We start from the raw sequence: 22,923 nt of genomic DNA on the forward strand, positions 1-22,923 counted from the left end.
TTCTAGCGTCGGCCAATCCTGCAGGAGAGGCGTAAATCGTTAAGGGCGCCAGAAGCTTTCAATTGTGGGCGGAGCCAGCGTCCTTTATATAGAGACGGGCCGCGCCGCATGTCGCAGTTCTCCTTCAGGAAGCCGTTTATTCATCCTCGGGCTTCAAGAGTGTGGCGTGTAGGAGGCGAAGGAGACGGCGCGGATAGCATGGCGGAGGCGAGCACCTGCAGCATGGAGGTAAAGAACGCAGGGCAGGCGCGGAATGGCGCCGCGTCCATTTCATTGTGAGGGCGAGGCAGGGGGAGAATGGGGGTCTTCATAGGTTTTATATGCGGGATAAATGTTGTGCTAGGGCCGCCGTGACGTCATGTAGTAGCTGGTACCCGAAGCTGCTGACGTCACTGCGTGTGAGACCCGAGCCTCCATTTTGCTGGTCTCGGCTCTGTCTCTATGGATGGTTGCTCCGCCCACATGCCGGCAACAAAGGGCGGCCTTGTGTGGAGCCCACGTGTGTCCCCGCGCCCGGCCTGTGAATGGCCTCCTGTAGGGGCCACATGCTGCTGCTTTTCTCCACATTAGTGTGGCCTTGTAATTCATCCGTAGGATCAGAGCCATGCACGGGCCTCGTGGTTGAATTGCTCCCTGTTATTAGCCTTTTTAGGCTCAGCAGCGAATGATCAACCGACGCCATTGGTGACACGAAGACCCCTATCCCCATGATAGCTACTCCGGGACAATTTTTTTTTTTTATTCTTTCTAAAACTGAGTAGCCCCCTGAAAGACTTGTGCTAGATGAATGTGGCCAGCATTGGTGGGTTGTGCTACCCCCTCCCTTGGGTTTATTCTGATTGTTGGGGAAATTATGCCCCAAAGTACAGTGTGAATTGGGGGTTAACAAGCCTGATCCACTGGATCTTCAGAATGTCCCGTCTGTCGCTTCATTTATTGAGTAAATTGTGGCATGTGGAGGCCTATTTCCCATGGCTGTGATAACATCCTTGACAAGATGGTCAGCGGTTGTCTGATCTGGAACATGGTTGCCGTCCTTAGTGTCAGCGGTTTTCATCGACCCCTAGACTTCAGTGGCCATGTCTGGTCCACATTAGTCAATTCGTTCAAATACTTCAGTTTTAATGCGGTTTCTGCCCAGGATTGAAGTGTATTGGGTCAGTGGAGCCAAGTTCTTCTCACCCAAAGTTACATGAGACTTTACTGTGTGCATCTCTCTATTAAAAAGACAATTTAAAATGGCAATATGAACTGGGTTCTTGTACCAGTTGGTACCAAAGCCCAGTTTGGGTTCCTATTTTAAATAGTCTTTCAATATGCAGATATGAATACTGTAGTAACTCAATGAAGTCTCCTGTGACTTTGGGTGAGAAGAGCTTTGGCTCCACATAGCCAATACCTTTTTAATGTTTTTCAGAAGCAGCATTAACATTGGAAGCATCACCCAATCAGCCAATTCTAGCTTCATTCATGAGCAGACCACCTTCTGGCCATATCCATAGTGATGCTTTATTGAATGGACAGATGGTTGTCTGTAGCTCCTACATAGACCTGTGTATATATGCTGCTGATCACCAGACAAAGCAGACTCTAGTTTGTTTGGTGATAGGATCTTCTGATATTTTGTTGGCGGCAATTCACCCCATGTGAAGGAGGGATCGGCTGCCATCAAATGATGTGTTTGGAGATGAGCAGTTGTTACCCATGTGTCCTGTTCTTATCGCTGCAGTTAAGCACCTTTAAAGGGATTGTCTGGTCTTGGAGCTGACATCCCCCTGGGGTCCTCCACTGTCATAAGACCTCACTCACCTCTCCACCATCCCACTGCTGCTTTGTTCCTGTCGGACCAGGATGCAGCTTGGTCCAATGACTCAGGCTCGTCAGTGGCCTGAACATGCCATGTCACAGCAGTGATGTACTGTTCAGGCTGCTGTGACTACTTAGGCCTGTGATTGGCTAGTGGTCACTGGACCAAGTTACTACTTGGTCCTGTGGAGATCAAAAGCAGCAATGGGATTATGTTGAAGGGGCAAGGGAGGATCCCAGGGGTTGGTGGCTCTAAGGCCAGACAAACCCTTTAAGAATAGCTGTCAAGATTTAATTTTATATTAGCTATTGTTAAAGGGCAGAAATCTGCAAGTTCTAGGATCCCAAGAGACTTGTTCACCCCTTAACACTAAGCACTTGGGGTACTACCCTACACATGGATACATTGCAGTCTTCCATCAGAGGTATATGTTGGGAAATCTGCCAGTATAGGCTCTTGACATGGTGTGAACTGAGGTAGAGGAGTCTTATCAAGAGCTTCTGTCACATGTATGATGGTTTCTGGAATATCTTGATTGTCAAATCCCATGATTTTTGACCTTCACCATTGTAGTGTCAGTCAGTGAGCTTCGGTAGAAATTGCTGATCTTTATGGGATATCCCCCCAAAAATATATGAGAACTTGCACGTTCCACCACCGCTTGTCTCATGAGTCTTGGTTTTCCCATCCTTTCTGCCCTGTGAAGTTACTGGCGGTGGCTGTAGAATATGAGGTTAATTCAGTGTCTTTCCTTGTCACTTTCTTCTAGAACTTTGTAGCCAAGTTGGCCAATGGAATGAACCTGGCGACTGCAGTAGAAGATGTAAATATCCTTTGCACATGGCTGGTCAAACCTTGGCCAACAGGGCTATGGACCTTTTTTATTAGAGCTCCTCGTTTAGTTTCTTGTAGTTTTCGCAGCTCCCACACACAGTCCATTCCTTGCTCTAGAGGAGGATCAGTGGCAGAAATTAGAGGTATTCTAGTGCCATAACAAATAAAAATGGAGTCCAACAGGGTAGGAATCATAATCGGTCACCTTACAGATTTCCCCACTGCTCCTCCAGTCCACATGCCACTTCCTCCTGGGCTTGACACCAGAAACGTCTTGGCCTGCCCACTCACAGGCCACAACCAGCAATGACGCGTCTCGGCCAGTGATTGGCTGAACCAGTGTTCCAATAAGTTTCTCTTCTGTAGAGCCCAAGAAGTAGTGGATCGATAAGATGAGTACATGCAGTTTGTTTTTGCCCTCTTTGAGCTCATTTCTATTTAAAATTATGGCACTGGAATATCCGTTTAACCTAAAGAACTCAACCATAGAAATGGCAAAGTTGACACTTATGTGGCGCTGTGTGCTTAGATGACTGTCGAGTCCCTAAGCTAATTCACTAGCAGGTAGTCTAGGGTCTTGTCTTGTCCCTTGGTGCCCAGGCTTCATTGCCCCTCTTTATTAAAATTGACCACATCATAATCTCAATTGTAGTCCAAAGTAGGACCTCCTATTTGGTGCACAGTCTTATAATGTAGATGGTCTGTCCTAGCTTCAGCATTAGAATGAGTGGGTGGTTCTCTTCCGTTCTTGAGATGAATGCTTGTGTTCCATCTTATTAACCAGGTTTCCTGTACACAACAACCGGAGAGCACCGTGAAGCCTTCAGCAGAAGAAATGACTTCTAAAGATTACTATTTTGATTCATATGCACACTTTGGTATCCATGAGGTAGGTTTGGCTAGATTCTGGCTTTGTTGGTTTGGTTGTCTTCTTTCTGTCTCCTAATGAACTGTCTTCGTGGCTTTTGCAGGAGATGTTAAAGGATGAAGTTCGGACCCTCACCTATCGTAACTCAATGTTTCACAACAGACACTTGTTTAAAGATAAGGTTGTCCTGGATGTGGGGAGTGGAACAGGGATCCTCTGCATGTTTGCAGCCAAGGCTGGAGCAAAGAAAGTTATTGGGGTAAGGACCCGTATTACAGTGCTGTGTGTTCAGGCATTGTGAACGTCCAATCACTACACAGGCCAATGCAAACTGAGTGTATGCCACTGAACACCTAGCTGTCAATTCAAGGAGACTTAGATTTCGATTTGATTTCTCCAAGGATGCAGTAATGTTGATGAAGCATTACAAAGCTATGAAGCCCTGGAAACCCTTAGTTACTTGACGACCTGGGGCATGTGTGCTTGTCCTGGGCAGTTGGTTCATCAGGGAGAGCATAGTTGTCCTGCTAATCACATGGGCACAGTATGCCTGTGGGATCAGGAGTGTGGCAACACCTGTACAAAGCCATGATCTTCATGGTGGAACCCGTCAAGAGACTGAAGGGAGATAACATATCCCAGGTTCTTGCATGGTCATGGTGGCTTTACTGATTGGGTATATCCCAGAGTCCTAAATCTTCTTGGGCATGCAGACTGGTGGTTCATACACCAGACTTAAAGGGGTTTTCGCAAGACGCGATTTTATACTCCCCTGCTCCCGGCGTGCCGTCCACTTCCTGGTTTCGGCAGGGGACGGGCTCCATCTTGATTGATGTCTTCTCCCAGCTGGGCCGCGCGCTGTGGGGATTTGTTCATTTTCTAAATATATTTATCACTGTTAAATCATTAACAGATTTAAGTGATCATTAATATGATACCCCTTTAATAATAAAAAAAGATCTTGAGTAATGTGCTTTGTGCAGTCCACCAGAAACTGAAATTTTTACCAGCTACAGACTGGCATAGATTTCACATTACTTGTATACATTTTCTAGTGTAAATGTTAAACATGTCTGTGTTGGAAAATCTTAGTTGTAAGTTGGCACAAAAAAAGTGCAACTTTTGTATGCCAGGATCTGGCTTTAATGTCCATGTCTGCAGTTGTCTTAAAGGGGTTTTCTGAGACTATAAATGACCTATAACCTCAGGATAGATCAGCGGGGATCTGACATTGGCACTCCTGCCAATCAATTGGTTAAGGCACCAGCACACCTGTGAGCACCGCCTTAGCTTTTCCTAGGCCAGTGATGTGTTCAAGCTGCTGCCAATCTCTGCTTCAGTATGTCCACTAATGAACTGCTTTGATCAAAAACCCAAGCCATCTAATGGTGGTCTACAATGTGTTCTCTTACAGATTGAATGCTCCAGTATCTCTGACTATGCTATCAAGATTGTGAAGGCAAACAAACTGGATCACAGTACGTTCCTTTTTTTTCTACTTGCTATAGGTGTAAATGTATATTTAACCATTTGCTCTGCGCTGTTGAGTCGTATAGTCCTAAACTTTGCTGCTATAACATTTACAGTTGTAACAATCATCAAGGGAAAAGTGGAAGAAGTTGAGCTGCCTGTGGAAAAAGTTGACATAATAATCAGTGAATGGATGGGATATTGTTTGTTCTACGAGTCCATGCTGAACACTGTAATCTATGCACGGGATAAATGGCTGGTAGGTACTGCCCTTCTTCCTTTTTCCCCCAGCTTACAATATCTTGTGGCTAAGGTTAATTTCCTAAGCCACATCCTTGGCATGATTTGTGACGTCAGATGCTGAATTTATTTATTTTTCTCCCTGCAGAACCCTGATGGTCTTATATTCCCAGATCGGGCAACTCTTTATGTGACTGCCATTGAAGACAGACAGTACAAAGACTATAAAATTCACTGTAAGTTCCTGTGTAAGCATCCCAAGTTTTTATTTTTTGTGAATGGTGTTATGTTAATTCCTGCACAGCCAGTGGCTAGCAGTACCCATGTGAAAGGGTGTAGCCTTCAGTGATGGGTGTCCCCACTGATTAGTAAGTGGTGGCATATCCTATCAATATGTGATCACTCTCTATAGAATCCCACTTTACTGAGTTGTCTACATTAATGGAAACTAGAAATGCTCAACAGTCTGTTTTGTATTTGCTGTATAGCCTTAACGCAATTTTATTTATTTTTTTCTTTCAGGGTGGGAGAATGTCTATGGGTTTGATATGTCCTGTATTAAAGATGTAGCCATTAAGGAACCTCTTGTTGATGTTGTCGACCCCAAACAGTTAGTTACAAACTCATGTCTCATCAAGGTTTGTATGAAATGCTGTCCCAATGTAAATTGTGCTGCTGACTAAATGGTAGAATACCAATAATGCACATATTCGTGTGAGGGCTTGTTTTTTGCAGGACAAGTTGTAATTTCTTATGCCACCATTTTATGGCATACAATGTAGTGGAAAGCAGGGTAAAATACAGATTATTTTTTAAAAAAATTTAATAGTACAGGTGGTTTCAGACGCAGTGATGGCCATTTTATGGTCTACGGGAAGGGGGTTATTTAAATTTTACTTAGATTACTTATGTTTTTGTAGCCAGTGTTTGAGGCTACAAGACTTGCCGTCCGTGGTGCCTGCTGTACGTGCGAGCGGGTGCCATTTTTAACCAGCACTGGTAGCTAAAGGGTTAAACTCATTAGGTTGCCTAAAGTTATTCTAATGCAACTTGCTGATCCTCCAATTTAAAATGACTTTACATGAATAATCCTCAGTGGTCCCACCCTTTATTTTTATGTATTAGGTTACTTTCACACTTGCGTTGCTGGATTCTGGCACTGTATGCAAACTGAAACCACTTGTAGACAGATGCAGCTCTGTCTGACAAATGCATTGCAATACTGGATCCGTCTCTCCGGTGTTATCTGCGCAGGCTGGATCTGTTAATGCAGCAATTTTTTTGGGCCCCTGTGACGGAACTTAATACCGGGAAACTTTGATGCAAGTGTGAAAGTACCCCTAGATGCAGAGATGGATATTATCTATAGAAAAGGATCTACATAAACTGCAGCAATTCTTATGTCCCGCATAATTCATGATTTTGGGTTTTGTAGCAGTCTAATCTAACAGTGATTTTTGATTCCAGGAAGTGGATATCTACACAGTAAAGGTGGATGACCTGAGCTTTACATCTCCCTTCTGTCTCCAAGTGAAGAGAAATGACTACATCCATGCCCTGGTTGCTTATTTTAACATTGAGTTCACAAGATGTCATAAACGGACCGGCTTCTCTACTAGTAAGTGCAGTGTGTCTAATGTTGTGGTTTTTTTTACACTAGTGTTTTTCTTTTCCCGTATGGAGTTCTGTCACAGGAGCTCAATACTGGAAAATAACTGATCAGTTTTATCCTAATGTGTTCAGGATGCATCAGTTCAACCCCTTTAGTTTTTTGGCCAGAAAAAATACCGCAGCATGCTGCATTTCTCATTTCAAAAGTCCTGAACACTTGCTGGCATGCCAGATCTGGCATTCATTTCCATTAAAATGTATTAGTGCATTAACATTGCCACATTGACGGATCTGCGCATGCGCAGACCTTTAAATCTGAAAAAATACCAGATCAGTTTTTCCAGATGACGCCGGAGATGCAGACAGTATTTCAATGCATTTGTCAGATGGATCCGTTTGACAAATGCCATCCGCTCGCGTCCAGATTGCCAGATCCATCCTATTTGCATATTTTATTTTTTTAACATGTGACTGGGCCATTTAAATCAATGGCTCAGTGAAAAGAAACCTCACACTCGCTGATGGTTGAGATGGTGCTGTGTGCTTGTTTTTCTTCACATGTGCCAAGCCAAGGGGGCATATGCTAGCTATGTGCCTCTGTTGTTTGAGATGGGGAAAACTCCTTTAATGTGGGCTCTTTATCACACATCAAAAAATGGACAGGCTAACACTATGCTCTTGTTTATAGGCCCAGAGTCTCCTTACACTCACTGGAAGCAGACCGTGTTCTACATGGAGGACTACTTGACTGTTAAAACTGGGGAGGAGATATTTGGAACGATAGGCATGAAGCCAAATGCCAAAAATAATGTAAGTTGATGGGGCCACTTAATTTAAATGTTGGGGGAAGGTTTAAAATCTACCTTTTGAAACAAGGCCCTAACTTGTGTTTTATCTTGCAGCGAGATTTGGATTTTACCATGGACATTGATTTCAAAGGTCAGCTTTGCGAATTGTCCTGTTCTACGGACTACAGAATGCGCTGAATGAAGATGACTAAACCATTTGACCAGACAGAAGACAGATGCATCAATTATACATTTAGCTGTGTGGTTTTATTTACATATAGCATACACCTTTTTATCTACCCACTCTTTTTCCTCAGTGGGGTAAAATATTTTAGAGCCCCTGGACCGGTCTGTAAATCGGTGCCTTGGCCACACTGATGACTTGGTCTTTACCTCCAAAAAGGCTGCATGGCTTGAGAAAAAAAATCTAGCTTTAGAAAGCTGGTTTAACATGGAAGTATGTAATCCTGAATGGGTTTTGTAGGCTGTTCTCAAACTGTCATCAGGCTTTGCGAGGACAGCAGGCTTCACTCCAGTAGAGGCCTCTTAAGTCACCTGCAATTACTGGCAATGACAGTTTGTGAACACAAGGACTGCCATTCCTCTGCGCAGTAACCTCAGTGTTGCATCATAAATGTCTTCTACATATCTTTAAATTTTCTGTTCCATGTACCACATGTGGTAAAAGCCATCACAGTCTGAATGCTGCTGGAAAGAAAGGGCTAGACCAGTGATGGACAAACTGCAGCTCTCAAGCTGTTGTAAGACTACAAATCCCATCATGCCCTGCTGATGGCTGTAGGCAGACAGGGAGTTGTAGTTTTACAACAGCTGGAGAGCTGCAGTTTGCCTATCCCTGGATAGACCATTGGAACCTGATGTGGACACTAAAAAAAATTTGGTCACTCCTGGTTGCAAGCAGTGTTTGTCGCCTCTAGACACCCCCACATGCTCATCACTGGAGCGGTGGGCTCATAATCTGCCATTTTGTACGGTTTTGTATGTCCTTTTCAGAGCCTGACATGGAAAGGTGCTTTTGTTTTACAGATTGTTTAAAGGTTGCCCATCGTGACTTTCATAAATTATGGTTTTTATATGGTTACATTCATAATGAAATTAAAATTAAAGTGAACTGTGATGTGGTCTCCTGGCTTTTCTGTTTGGTATGTACTTGGTTTCATCTATGAAGTAACTGAGAACAGTAATGGTATTACAATGTGACCATTAAGATTGTCTGCTTAGGGCTCTCGATGTGGGTTCAGAACTGTGGCCCCCCTTCCATAGGCCATATGCAGAAGATGAGACTGCTCCTTTTAGGAAAACCTAGTTGAAAGTTTGCCACGGTCTCTCACATGTACTACTGGAGTTGTCTAAAATCTGTTAGTCTGAGAGCAGTGGTGCTGTGTGACTGCGTCATGCACTGCCCACTTCAGACCCTCCACTAGACATACAAGGCATGAAATGCACACCTGTGCAGCAAATAAATACTTTATTGTAGAACTAATGCACTCTCTAACAGGTTGGTCAGTGGAGCCAACCTAAGAATTGAACACTAACTGAGAACATAATGGAAACAACTGACAAACAATGGTGTGGTCTGATGCTACTTCTCTAAGGGGGCATAATTCAGTAGCTTCTCAATGAGGTCCACATGTGAGAGTAGCATCCGCCGACAACAGTAACGCTTCAATCCTAAGGCATCCAGGGCATCCCTTTAAATAAAAAAACATTAATGTTAGGTATCTTGTGTGACCAGCAAGTGTAATATGCAGACAGTTAGAATGGGAGGAGCAGAAAAACTCAGTAGCACTTATAACTTACACTTATCTGTTTCGGAGCTCAGTCATGTGGGCCTGTGTTCTCAGTGGAAGGTTTAGTAAGAGCAGGGAGTTAGAGGACCTGTCCCCTCTCCTGACATGGCTGTTTTAATAGCTCCATGCATTCCCCCATGTAGTAATTCTGGAGCATCTATTCTTATGGCTCTGTGATGTGCCAGTCTTTTCTTAACTAGAAGTTGTGAATGGTTTGCTATTAGGTAAGGGTGCAGAGGGGAGGTAACCAGTTGGGTGTGTACCTGCACAGACTCTATCCAATCAGTGCCTGTGGGGGGGAGAGTAAAGCCAGATTTTTTTTTACACACCTAGGAGAGCAGACAGTTCTGAATCTATACCAGCCAGTAGCCTGGGGTGTGTGGGTTTTTTTTTTGGTGACTCCATGCTTGCTACAGGGACTCCTATAACCCTGGCCAAGGTATGAATGAGGTTTACTGATAACCACACCATCTTTGGGAGATGTGTTATGCATTTTAGGAGGAGTCTCCAGCCAGAAAGGCTAGCGAGTGCAGCAAGCAAGTATCATTTATGTAGAAGACTTGTTTACTACATAGAATGTGTCGGCAGATAAGAACCATTTGGCCCATCTAGTCTAGATTTTACAAAAATGTTAAAGGGGTTCTGCACTTTCAACTGATCTATCCTCTGGATAGATCATCAGCTTCTGATCGGCGGGGGGTCTGACACCCAGGACCCCCACCAATCAGCTGTTTGAGAAGGCAGCAGCGCCACAGCCTTCTCACTGTTTACCGTCGGCCCACTGATGTAATGACTAGTGTGGGCAGGGCTAAGCTCCATTCAAGTGAACAGCTTAGCCACACCCACGCTAGTTGGTACTAGTCGTGATGTCAGTGGGCCGGCGGTAAACAGTGAGCAGGCTGTGGCACTGCTGCCTTCTCAAATAGCTGATCGGTGGGGGTCCTGGGCGTTGGACCCCCACCGATCAGAAGCTGATCTATCCAGAGGATAGATCAGTTAAATGAAAGTGCAGAACCCCTTTAAACATGCATTCAAAAGGTTGTCTGAGGAGTTGACATCTCTTTGAGGGAATGAAAAGAATCAAACTAAAGTCCAGAATTCAGTAGTAGAACTAAAGCATTTACCTCCTCAGCAATTCCACCTCGTATTATGGATTCTGATCCGGAAGAGGAACTTAATAATGAATGATATTCCAGATTTTGATTATTCATTGGAAAGGGGTTTTAGGCAGGGAAAATGCTAATTTCCTTCAGAGTAAAACAGAACAATTACTTAAAGGGGTTATCCCACTTTGCCTTTTCATACTTGCCTGCTGCCAGTGTGCCGTTCACTTCCTGGATTATGGCTTCATCTTGATTGAAGTCTTCTCCCAGCCAGGCTGCATGCGCCATGGTGACTTATTCCTGGCCGGCATGCGTGTTCACAGCTCTACTATTCTGGCCAGGAAGAAGTCACCATTGCATGCACGGCTGGGAGAAAATGAGTCTTCTGTGCAAGCGCAGCCACCAGGATTCCGGAGAAGAGGCCGTAACCAGGCGCCACCAAATGACAACAATGAGGTAAGTGGGGATGAATTTTATCCTAAACAGTGGGAATTTTTTAATATATTTATAAAAATTATCACTGTCAAATCAACAGTTAACACCTTTTAAAAGAGGATATGGGTCTCTTAAAGGACCCAATGGATTGTAAGGCAGATGGATTTCTTAAAGGGCTTCTGTCACCCCACTAAACTTTTCCATTTCATCCACCATGACGGCCCACAATGAGATTGACCCCTGTAGGGGCAGGAACACATAGTTTAAGTACCACCTCCTCAGTGCTTTCCTGCCCCTACAGGGGCCAACACGTGTAGATAGCACTCCTTCCAGGAGGATAGTAACTTTATTAGTTTACAGGCATCTCCTGCTGGCCTCCCGCAGCATGGGCTAAGGCTGGCTAGCATGGAGCAACAAGGACCCTCATCTTGGCTTATGCCATGTCCTGCAGTCCTTCCATACCTCCTTCCGGGAAGCAGTCGGGGGTGCTGGTTGCTTCCTCGCTCCAGGGCAGCAAAGAGTCTAAATCCAAAGTGAAGCTCTTAAAATGCTGTGCTTGTTCCAAGCTACTCCCTGAGCATTACAAAAAGAGGCTGTGCAAACCTTTTACAGCAGAAATATGGAAAGAAAAGCAACCAGATATTCTTTCTGAAATGAAAACCTTTATTGTGGATGAGATCAAGTCTGCTCCCGCTAGTAACCCCAACCCTCCTAAGAAACGCAAGCTATCCGTTATCTCCTCTTCTGATGGCGAGGATCTAGAGGTAGCCTCAGTCACCTCCAGCCAATTTCCTAATGAGGAACCCTTGTCAGACGGGGAAATTCTGGACGAAGATAAAAAATATTTCTTCTCAGCAGACGAGATGGATGAGTTACTAAGAGCTGTCAGGTCCACAATGGGAATTGAGGATGCCCCGTACTGTACAGGATGAAATGTTTGGGGGGGTCTTAGATCTAAAACTTCAATCGTCTTTCACATAAATGAGAACAGAGAGATGATAATGGAGGAGTGGTCAGACCCGGAGAAAAGATAAGGAGTTTAGGAATAGACTCTGTTTTGACCCAGCTGAATGCAAATTATATAATCAGACCCCTAAAGTCGACTTGCAGGTTGCCAAGGTAGTAAAGAAGACCGCTCTACCCTTTGAAGACTCCTCTCAATTGGGTGATCCTATGGATAGAAAGGCAGATGGGCTCCTAAAAAGATCCTGGGAATCAGCAATGTTCAGGGTGAAAACCAATATTGCAGCTACGTCCGGAGCCAGGGCTATGTATATATGGCTAGGAGAACTGGAAGAACACCTAAAAAACAAAAACTCCCAGAGAAGAGATCAGGGATTCTATCCCTCTCCTTCGTTCCACCACAGCATTCTTGGCTGATACTTTGGCAGAATCCATCCGTTTTTCAGCCAAAGAGGCTGCTCTTTCGAATGCAGCCCAGCAAGCATTGTGGATGAAGGCCTGGTCAGAGGACAAAGCAACCAAAGCCAAACTCTGTTCTATCCCTTTTTCTGGGGAATTGGTCTTCGGTCCCACTTTAGATAAAATCCTAGAGGGAGCAGTAGATAAAAAGAAGGGTTTTCCGGAGGACAAAGAATAAAAAAAAGAAGCCCTTTCGTCAGTTCCAGCCACAGCATAGATCTTACAGGGGGAAAGGAAAAACTGGCAGATGGAGCTATCCAAAAGGAGGAAGAGGCTTCATCCTCAACCCCCAGAATAGACAGAATAAACAGCAATGATGCCAGAGTAGGGGGGAGACTGATGAGTTTTTTTATCTTCCTGGAAACAGGTCACCTCAAATCCCTGGGTTCTAAACGTAGTCTCTCAAGGCTACACGATAGAATTCACGTCAGTCAGTCAGTCAGTCAGTCCGTCCTCCCCCCCCCCCCCCAAAAGAAGATTCTGCATCTCATCCTAGAGCAAAACAGAACTTCCAAAAATTTGGCAGGGCGTCCAGGACCTCTTAGAAGTAGGGGTAATTCAAAAAGGTCCCAATTCTAGAAGAAAGGAGAGGTTTTTATTTCAACCTCTTTCTAGTAAAGAAACCAGACCAATCCTTTCGTACTATGATAAACTTAAAACCCTTAAACAGGTCCATTCTATACAGGAAGTTCAGGATGGAAACCATCCCATCCACAATTCCACTGATCCAGAAAGGGGCGTTTATGTCGTCAATCGACCTCAAAGACGCATACTACCATGTCCCTATTCATCATCTCTCCCAGAAATACTTAAGATTCGCTCTAAAAGGGTCGGACGGCTCGATCCATTACTTTCGATATGTCGCCCTTCCTTTCGGCATCTCCTCAGCACCCAGGGTCTTCACAAAGGTTGTGGTAGAGATGGTGGCCTATCTTCGTCAGGAAGGCATAACAATTATCCCATATCTCGACGATTTCTTAATTCTGGGCAAAACAGAAACCGAAAATCTGTCAGCAACTCAGAGATTCTCTGAATTTCTAAAAGATCTCGGTTGGATCATAAATATAAAAAAATCAGCTCTTATTCCATCCAGAAAAATAAGGTTCCTGGGTGTAGAACTGGACTCATCCCTGTTAAAAAACCTTTCTTCCCCAGGACAAAGCTGCAGCGCTGATAGAAAAAATCTGAATGTTCCAGAGTGCTCGCAATTGCTCCATCAGAAAGGCCATGAGTATTCTTGGAAGTCTAACCGCCTGCATTCCCTCAGTTGCCTGGTCCCAAGGCCACACAAGGGTAATCCAGAGTTGGATTCTGAGTATATGGGACGGAAAGCAGGTAAGCTTAGACAGAAGTTCTCGGATTCCACAGTCTGTAAAGACAGATCTAAATTGGTAGAAGGTAAAAAGAAGACTGCTTGGAGGTCTACAGTGGCAGAACCATCCGGCTGTTCAAGTAATTACGGACGCAAGTCTCGGAGGCTGGGGAGCAAAAATAGAAGACCATCTTCTGCAAGGTACCTGGCCAGCAGATATAAGGTCCTCGTGGCGTTAACAAAAGGAGAGGACCTATTAAGAGGGCGACACTTAAAGATAATGTCCGACAATACCACAACGGTGGCATATCTGCGAAACCAAGGAGGGACAAGGTCACGTCTTCTGGGTGCGGTAGCAAAAAGAATCTTCTCCTGGGCCGAAGAGAACACCTTATCACTCTCCGCCATCCACCTAAAGGGTTGCGAAAACACAGTAGCAGACTACCTGAGCAGAGAGAGAATAGATCCAGGAGAATGGTCTCTGAACAGGAGTATCTTCCAAAGGATCTCAGAAAGATGGGGCCAACCGACTTATTCGCCTCCAGAAAAAAATATGCAGGTAGAACGTTTTTGCTCCCTAAACCTAGAGGACGGACCATGGGCAATAGATGCTCTGTCAATACATTGGAAATGGAAACTAGCCTACACTTTTCCCCCCAATACCTCTATTACCTTGGGTTATCCAGAAGCTCCTAGGAGAACCAACTACTCTCATCCTAATAGCCCCTCTATGGCCAAAGAGGAGTTGGTTCTCTACTCTAAAACAGCTATCGCTGGAAAAACCGTGGGAGATTCCTTTCCAGAGGGACATTCTAGTCCAGGGCCCTCTTCTTCATCCGGACCCAGGAATATTCAAACTGGCAGCCTGGATCCTGAGAGCGAGACGTTAAGAAGTAGGGGCCTTTCGGAAAAAGGTGACTTCTTCCATCTACCTAAAGATCTGGAAAAGATACTGTTCTTGGTTAGGAGTTGATCGCCCGGACACCTCCTCTCCTCCCATCAACAAAATTTTAGACTTCCTACAGTGCGGCCTGGAATTAGGCCTGAGACCTAGTACTCTGAAAGTCCAAATTTCAGCTCTCAGCTCCTTCTACGACTGCAGCCTAGCCAATCACAGATGGATCAGGAGGTTCATTAGAGCTGTTTCAAGATTGAGACCCTCTCTGAGATCTAGAGCTCCAACTTGGGACTTAAACATCGTCCTAGAAGGCCTAACAAAACCTCCCTTTGTACCACTGTCTGAGATCTCTTTAAAACACCTTTCCCTGAAGACAGCTTTTCTGATTGCAATTACCTCAGCCAGACGTATTGGAGAGATTCAGGCCCTTTCTTGTAGGGAACCATATCTCCAAATCAGCAAAGATCACATCCGTCTAACACTCGACCCAGGTTTCCTAAAGTAGTCTCATCTTTCCACTGGGACCAGGAAATTTTCCTACCCTCTATCCCTGAGTCCGAGTATACAGGGTCTAGTGATGAGATACATCTTTTAGACGTTAGGGATACTGTAATTCATTACCTTGATTCTACCAAAGCCTTTAGGATAGATAATCTCCTAATTCAATTTTCAGGAAGAAATAAGGGAAAGAAGTTAGCTAGATCCTCCATAGCCAGATGGATCAGATCCACCATCGAATGTTGCTACAGGATTCAGGGCAAGCCCAGTCCTGGTAATGTTAAGGCCCACTCTACTAGGGCCACTGCCTCCTCTTGGGTTGAAAAAGGAGGTGTCTCGCTTGACCAGATTTATAAGGCTGCAACCTGGTCAAGCGCTAATACTTTTGTAAGACACTATCGTCTTAATCTTCCGGACTCGAATGAAGCTCTTTTCGGCCGGAGGGTTTTACAGGCGATATCCCCACCCACTTAGTCATCTGATATATCTCATTGTAGGCCATTTCCTTGAATCCACTATGACCGCCCATACTATGAGACATGGTCAGGGGAGTTAGCACATCGGCTGTGTGGGATTTCCTGTGAATTAGATTTTCTTTTCAGTACAAATTTAGACAACCTCCTGGCCAAAGTTGCAGATGATAACTGGTCCTTCCTCAACCCCATACAAAGCCACGTAGAATTTTTTTTCTGAAGAACAGAAAAAAGGAGAGGGGCAGAAAAAGTAATTCGAGATTTCCAACAGGAAAATCTAGGGGGTCCTTATTTGGAGGGATAGGAGACTGATAAAAAAAAAATCCTCTTCTCACTTCCTGGTCCTGTCAAAGTAGAAAAGGCGCAGCAGTTGCTGAGAGAGCAGAGCGTGTAAATAGCTCCTAGGGGCTCATTTGCATATATTAAAACTTTGTTTTATTCAGCAATGCGGGCACATGTGAACATGGGACTAGGGCTGTAGTAAAAGATTATTTTAGAAATCAAGTATTTTATTGATTATTTTTTACGATTAAATAGAGTAATCTAATAAGGGGACTTTCACACTAGCGTTTTTCTTTTTCGATGTCGAGTTCCGTCCTAGGGGCTCAATACCTGAAACATAGGGTATAGGGGCTCAATACCTGAAACAAACTGATCAGTTTTATCCTAATGCATTCTAAATGGAGAGCAGTCCGTTCAGGATGCATCAGTTTAGTCCCTCTTACGTTTTTTGGCCGGAGAAAATATCACAGCATGCTGCAGTTTTCTCTCCGCCCGAAAATCCCAAACACTTGCTGGAATGCCGATTCCAGCATTAATTTCCATTGAAATGTATTAGTGCCAGATCCGGCATCAAGTGATCCGGCAAAACGGATCCGGTTTTCCGGTCTGCGCATGCGCAGACCTCTAAAAATGGAAAAAATAAATAAATACTGGATCAGTTTTTCCCGGAGGGACGGATCTGGTACTTCAATGCATTTGTCAGACAGATCCGGATGCTGATCCATTTGCGTCAGAATTGCCGGATCCAGCAGGCAGTTCTGGCGACGGAACTGCCTGCCGGAATCCTCTGTCACAAGTGTGAAAGTACCCTAAGAAAACATGAATTAATAGACTGTTTTCCTTTATAAAAACTCATCAGACCCCCTGCCATCAGTCCCCAACACCCTTTCCCCTTGTGCGATCAGTTCCCCCCCCAGTGCCTTCAGCACTTCCTTGCCCCAGTGCCACCAGCTTGCCCCGTAGTGCCGACTGCCACAAGCTTGCGCCCCCAACTGCCCTACAGTGCCACCAGCTTGGGCCACCATCTCCCCCTCCTAGCCATGTCCCCAGCAACAGTACTTACCTTTCCTGTAGGGGTGCCGCTCCACAGCTACTCCATCTTCTCTGCGTGCTGCACTGACGTTACACATGACGTCACACAGTGTCGGGGTCATAGTGCACGCACTATTACCAGACGATGTCTCAGGAAGAAGGTGCGGGCCGGCGGGTGACCACGAAGCGGTAAGTAATAGTAAGCGCTTCACTCCCGCTCCATGGTCACATGACACAAACGAATCCTTCGAATTTGCATCAAGAATTTTTTTGTGTCGAATTACTCGATTAAATCGAGTAATCGTGTCAGCCCTAAATGGCACCAAACACAGATGTCTTCAGATGCCAAGCACACATGCAACAGGTCAGCCAGTGTCATAGGTACAAATCTGCTGACCGATGCCCTTTAAGCAGTTTATTTTTATTTTAACAGGACTTTACTTTCAATTTGGTCCCCCGACGCTGATAAAGAGGGGTCAGGAGTTGCTGTATTTCTAAACATCCACAGTACAGTCCTACTTCTACAGTAGTCTGAAATCCCCATCAATGCTAGCTTTTCACTGTCTAGAACTAGAGCTCACTTCCATTGCGGAACACGTTCCAGAGGCATCTAAAACCTTACCCTTCTGTATATTCCGCTTGTAGAAGACCCAGGTACGCCTCCCATTTGTTTCCGACCACCTTCCCACAAGTGAAGCATCTGACTGGTATAATCATGTTGCACTAGTGGATAAAAACAAGTGTTATCACATATCTATGCAGGAAAAGGCAACAAAAAACATCTTGCAGCTTAGGCTACTTTCACACTTGCGTTAGGAGCGGATCAGTCTGGTGTCTGCACAGACGGATCCGCTCCTATAATGCAAACGCTTGCATCCGTTCAGAACGGATCAGTTTGCATAACTGTTTATTTCAGATCTGATTTTTCACTTCGGAAAACTCAGATCCGACAGTATATTCTAAACACAGAAGTGTTCCCATAGTGATGGGGACGCTTCAAGTTAGAATATACTGAGAACTGTGTACATGACTGCCCCCTGCAGACCCCTTCCCCCTCCTGTATTTAACTTATTGGTGGCCAGTGCGGCCCCCCCTCCCTCCCCAGTATTAATTGTAACCAGTGCGGCCCCCCTCCCTCTATATTCATCGGTGGCCAGTGCGGATTCCCAGTATTAAATATGACCAGTGCGGCCTCCCCCTCCCTCCCTCCCCAGTATTAAATATGACCAGTGCGGCCCCCCTCCCTCTATATTCATTGGTGGCCGGCCAGTGCGGATTCCAAGTATTGTGACCAGTGCGGCCTCCCCTCTCCCCCCCCCCTCTAATTAAAATCACCCCCCCCCCCCCCCCAATCATTGATGGCAGCGGAGAGTACCGATTGGAGTCCCAGTTTAAATCGGTTACCATGGCAGCCAAGATGCTATTGCAGTCTTGGCTGCCATGGTTACTTGGCAATAAATACAAGCATTATACTTATCTGAAGAGTTGCGATGTCTGTGTCCGGCCGGGAGCTCCTCCTACTGGTAAGTGAAAGGTCTGTGCGGCGCATTGCCTATAGCACAGACCTGTCACTTACCAGTAGGAGGAGCTCCCGGCTGGTCAGACATCGCAGCTCTTCAGGTAAGTATAATGCTTGTATTTATTGCTAAGTAACCATGGCAGCCAAGACTGCAATAGCGTCTTGGCTGCCATGGTAACCGATCGGAGCCCCAGCAATTTAAACTGGGACTCCAATCGGTACTCTCCGCTGCCACCAATGATTGGGGGGGTGGGGTGATTTTAATTGGGGGGGGGGGGGGGGGAGAGGGGAGGCCGCACTGGTCATAATACTTGGAATCCGCACTGGCCACCAATAAATATAGAGGGAGGGGGAGGCCGCACTGGTCATATTTAATACTGGGAATCCGCACTGGCCACCGAAGAATATAGAGGGAGGGGGGCCGCACTGGCTACAATTAATACTGGGGAGGGAGGGGGGGCCGCACTGGTCATATTGAATACTAGGGAGGGAGGGAGGGGGAGGCCGCACTGGTCATATTTAATACTGGGAATCCGCACTGGCCACCGAAGAATATAGAGGGAGGGGGGCCGCACTGGCTACAATTAATACTGGGGAGGGAGGGGGGGCCGCACTGGTCATATTTAATACTGGGAATCCGCACTGGCCACCGATGAATATAGAGGGAGGGGGGCCGCACTGGCTACAATTAATACTGGGGAGGGAGGGGGGGCCGCACTGGCCACCAATAAGTTAATTACAGGAGGAGGGGGGGGGGTCTGCCCCCTGCATCTGCCAGGCAGCAGGGGGCAGTCATGTACACAGTTCTCAGTATATTCTAACATGAAGCGTCCCCATCACCATGGGAACGCCTCTGTGTTAGAATATACTGTCGGATCTGAGTTTTACGATGTAACTCAAATCAGATGGTATATTCTAACATAGAGGCGTTCCCATGGTGATGGGGACGCTTCAAGTTAAAATATACCATCGGATCGGAGAAAACTCCGATCCGATGGTATATTAATAGGGCCTCCTGACTTTACATTGAAAGTCAATGGGGGACGGATCCGTTTGAAATTGCACCATATTGTGTCAACGTCAAACGGATCCGTCCCCATTGACTTGCATTGTATGTCTGGACGGATCCGTTTGGCTCCGCACAGCCAGGCGGACATGAAAACGCTGCAAGCTGCGTTCGGGTGTCCGCCTGCTGAGCGGAGCGGAGGCCAAACGGTGCCAAACTGATGCATTCTGAGCGGATCCGCATCCACTCAGAATGCATTGGGGCTGTACGGATCCGTTCGGGGCCGCTTGTGAGAGCCTTCAAACGGAACTCACAAGCGGAGCCCCGAACGCTAGTGTGAAAGTAGCCTTAGTGTAGAAAAAACTACTGTGGGGACTCGCTCTGGTAGACCAGATTAGTGGACGCAGTATAGAGTTAACAACAAGTTCTTTGGATCAAATAGTTCAGTGTTTTATTCACACTTTAGGCAAGTGACAAAACAACCAAGCATGGGTAATTGTTATTGTTCCTTTGTATGTGTTTGATACAATTGTTGCACTTGTACTTTATTCTATTGTTTCTTTATATAAGTATGTGAACATTTTTGAACTTTGTATCCGCTGTAGCTTCCTCCAGTTGATGTCGCCTTTCCCTGCGCTAATGTTTTTTAATTATGTATTGAATCATGTAATAAAATTTATATTGATTTGTAAGCGGTCTGGTATTGCTTTGTAGGTACAGGGCTCCAGATGGCGACCAAAACAGTCGCCAATGTGCCTTAAAATTTGCAGATGGCGACAAGACTTTTTAGTCTTGTCGCCATTTGTGACTGTACCGCCACGATCCCACGCAGCCTATGTTCTCTTCAGTAGCACAGCACAGTCAGTGGAGAAGGAAGGAGTCCCTCCCTCTCCACTGTGACGCGGCCGCCACTACCACCAATGGGGAAAGAGCAGGGAGGAGGAGGGGAGGAGCTGTCGCCACTGCGCCACCAATGAATGTAAAAGGCAGCGGTATCACAGACCCGGCACCCGGCCTCAATAACAGGGCATGCGATCTGCAGTAATTAACCCCTCAGGTGCCACAGATCGCATGCCCTGTTATTGAGGCCGGGTGCCGGGTCTGTTATACCGCTGCCGACAGGAGTTAAAGAGGACCTTTCATGGGTCCAAAGAATATTAACTTATTAGTAGTAGGTTACATAGAGCAGCGCCCAGGGATCCAAGTGCACTTACTATTAGTCCTGGGCGCCGCTCCGTTCACCCGCTGTGGCCCCCGGTAATTTCAACATTCAGATCAAGGAGGAGGAGACGCCAGTGTCTGTCCTTCCCCCTGACAGCAGCGCTGACCAATCACAGCGCAGAGAGAGGGAGTTGCTTTTTTCTCTCTGCGCTGTGATTGGTCAGCGCTGCTGTCAGGGGGAAGGACAGACACTGGCGTCGTCTCCTCCTTGCTCTGAATGTTGAAATTACCGGGGGCCACAGCGGGTGAACGGAGCGGCGCCCAGGACTAATAGTAAGTGCACTTAGATCCCTGGGCACCGCTCTATGCAGCCTACTACTAATAAGTTAATATTCTTTGGACCCACGAAAGGTCCTCTTTAATTACATTCATTGGTGATGCAGTGCGCCCCCCCAAAGCCTCATCCCCCCCCATTATCACTGGCCACAAGTCCCCCCCCCCCCATTATCACTGGCCACAAGTCCCGTCCCCCTCCCATTGTTATATGGTGGCCACAGGGCCCCATCCACTCCATTGGTGGCAGTGGCAGATTACACTGCTGGGGCTCAGATCGTTATCATGGCAGCCAGGACGCTACTGGAGTCCTGGCTGCCATGTTCAGGTCCCTGTTGCTGTGTGCACAGAGCAGCAGGGAGATGTGTGAGATCCTATTCACCCTGATAGAGATCTATCAGGGTGAATAGCACAAGGGATGAAAAGATCCAGGTTCTAGTCCTAAGGGAAGAAATGGTTATTAAATAAAAAGTTAAAACAAAAAAAAACACCAAAATACTAAAAGTTTAAATGGCCCCCTTCCCAGTTTTACATATAAAATTTACAAACAATAAAGAATTAACATATTACATAATCGCCACGTCCCAAAAAGTGTGAGCTATTAAAATATAAAAAAATATTTCCGCTCCGTGAAGGCCGTAACTCTAAACCACACAATTCGCCATTTTTTGTCACCTTGTCCCCCAGAAGATGTCCCTGGATGTGAGAGGTATGTGGTGCTGTTTTCTCCTATATGTAGTGCTGGCTCACTACTGTGACCTGCGTCTCATCTTCTCAAAGTCCTTTTTTTTTTAAATTATATGCATTTTAATTTTTTTAATTATATGCATTTTAAATTTGGCGACTAAAAAAAATGTAATTTGGCTCCTAAATTTTTTAGTTTAGTTGGGTTCCTGGTCTGAGGTAGTTATTTAAGTGACAAAACAAGCAGTCATAAGCAAACAAAAAAAGTCACCTTGCGGTGTTGGTGGTAATTCACACCATGCAGCAATTCTGCCTCAAAGAGTCCTTGACCATAACAGCACCAACCTGTTTTCACACTAAACTTGTATCCAGACAAGGCTCCTAGATCCCAACGCAGAGACTCAGCTGATGAGACCAGCTGCCTATTTATGGACAGCCAGGTGCTGCCAAAACCCGGATCGGCACACTACTCACAAAAAGTTAGGGATATTTGGCTTGTGGGTGAAATTTCAGGATGAACCTAAAATGCACTCTAACCTTTACAGGTGAACTTAATGTGACCTTCTCTAAACCTTTCAATGCACATTTCCAATTTGAGGCAGACTTGTTAAGCGCTCATTTGCACCCCTTTCTTCCTATTTAAGTGCTTAGCACCTAAGTCTCCGTGTTTAATGAGGAAGAGGGCAAGAAGGGCCAGGAAACCCATTGTCCCCATAAAAGCTAATCAATTATGCAGATGACATGTAAATACATATAATGTATACAGGCACCTTTGTCTAACCTTCACCAAGAGATTTGCCAGAATGTTGAAGCCATCACCACACATAAAAAGATAATAGCACCGCATATACCGTACTTCTATAAAACTGCCCTTCTCCTTTTCATGTCATCGTATACACGGTTGAGTCATATTATTATGACCACTTCCTACTTTCAATGTCAGCACTGTAGCTCATGAAGGAAGTCACGTGTGGTGAGCTGGGTTGGTGGGTATATAAGGTGTGCGATAGGCTGTCTACTCACATACCCCTTGTTGCAGTCATGGCTATTTATCAGATTTGCAAAAAGGGATAATTACTGGCTTTCAGGCCAAAGGTGGCAGTATTTCTGAAACTGCAGTTTGTGAACTGTTTGTGTGCTGCAGTGGTGACAGTGTATCGTGAGTGGACAAATGGCACCATTGTGAATAAACATGAAAACTGAGGAGCACCACGTGTCGCTGATGTAAGAGGTGAACGTCCGCTAGGAAGGTGCGCAAAGCTGGACAGACACACTACAGAGGAGCAGCTCCTCAGCAAAATGAACCAGGGAGCAACTGTCACGAGCGTGTCATGAC

General features: G+C 45.6%; 2 protein-coding genes across 4 annotated transcripts in view; one reads left to right on the forward strand and one right to left on the reverse strand.

The window, feature by feature from the left end:
• The first annotated feature begins 72 nt into the window (after positions 1-72).
• PRMT1 (protein arginine methyltransferase 1) lies at positions 73-8,756 on the forward strand. Of its 2 annotated transcripts, XM_044281594.1 has the most exons (11): positions 73-228; positions 2,577-2,630; positions 3,426-3,530; positions 3,613-3,768; positions 4,924-4,987; positions 5,096-5,238; positions 5,368-5,455; positions 5,742-5,857; positions 6,687-6,837; positions 7,519-7,640; positions 7,733-8,756. In XM_044281594.1, the coding sequence occupies exons 1-11, from the start codon at positions 109-111 to the stop codon at positions 7,814-7,816; spliced, it is 1,203 nt and encodes a 400-aa protein (XP_044137529.1). In that variant the 5' UTR covers positions 73-108; the 3' UTR covers positions 7,817-8,756. The 2 variants fall into 2 exon arrangements, with proteins under 2 accessions (XP_044137529.1, XP_044137530.1); XM_044281595.1 differs by lacking the exon at positions 2,577-2,630.
• A 334-nt stretch (positions 8,757-9,090) lies between these two features.
• The window catches only part of LOC122928601 (DNA-directed RNA polymerases I, II, and III subunit RPABC5-like), a 51,119-nt gene continuing 37,286 nt past the window's right edge, over positions 9,091-22,923 (reverse strand). For both annotated transcript variants that reach the window (XM_044281597.1, XM_044281596.1), the window contains 2 exons: positions 17,507-17,607; positions 9,091-9,330 (listed from right to left, as the gene is read on the reverse strand). In XM_044281597.1, coding sequence (XP_044137532.1) covers positions 9,222-9,330; positions 17,507-17,601 — 204 coding nt within the window. In that variant the 5' untranslated portion in view covers positions 17,602-17,607 and the 3' untranslated portion in view covers positions 9,091-9,221. The remainder of the gene's footprint in view (positions 9,331-17,506; positions 17,608-22,923) is intronic.

The sequence above is a fragment of the Bufo gargarizans genome, chromosome 2 (genome assembly GCF_014858855.1).
Source record: "Bufo gargarizans isolate SCDJY-AF-19 chromosome 2, ASM1485885v1, whole genome shotgun sequence".
NCBI classification, from domain to species: Eukaryota; Metazoa; Chordata; class Amphibia; order Anura; family Bufonidae; genus Bufo; species Bufo gargarizans.

Excerpts from the sequence above, each read along its gene's own strand:
- PRMT1 (XM_044281594.1), top strand. The coding sequence starts at position 109 with ATGTCGCAGTTCTCCTTCAGGAAGCCGTTTATTCATCCTCGGGCTTCA. Across the intron at positions 2,631-3,425 it reads TGGCGACTGCAGTAGAAGAT|GTTTCCTGTACACAACAACC; the intron begins GTAAATATCCTT and ends CTTATTAACCAG. Across the intron at positions 3,769-4,923 it reads GAGCAAAGAAAGTTATTGGG|ATTGAATGCTCCAGTATCTC; the intron begins GTAAGGACCCGT and ends GTTCTCTTACAG.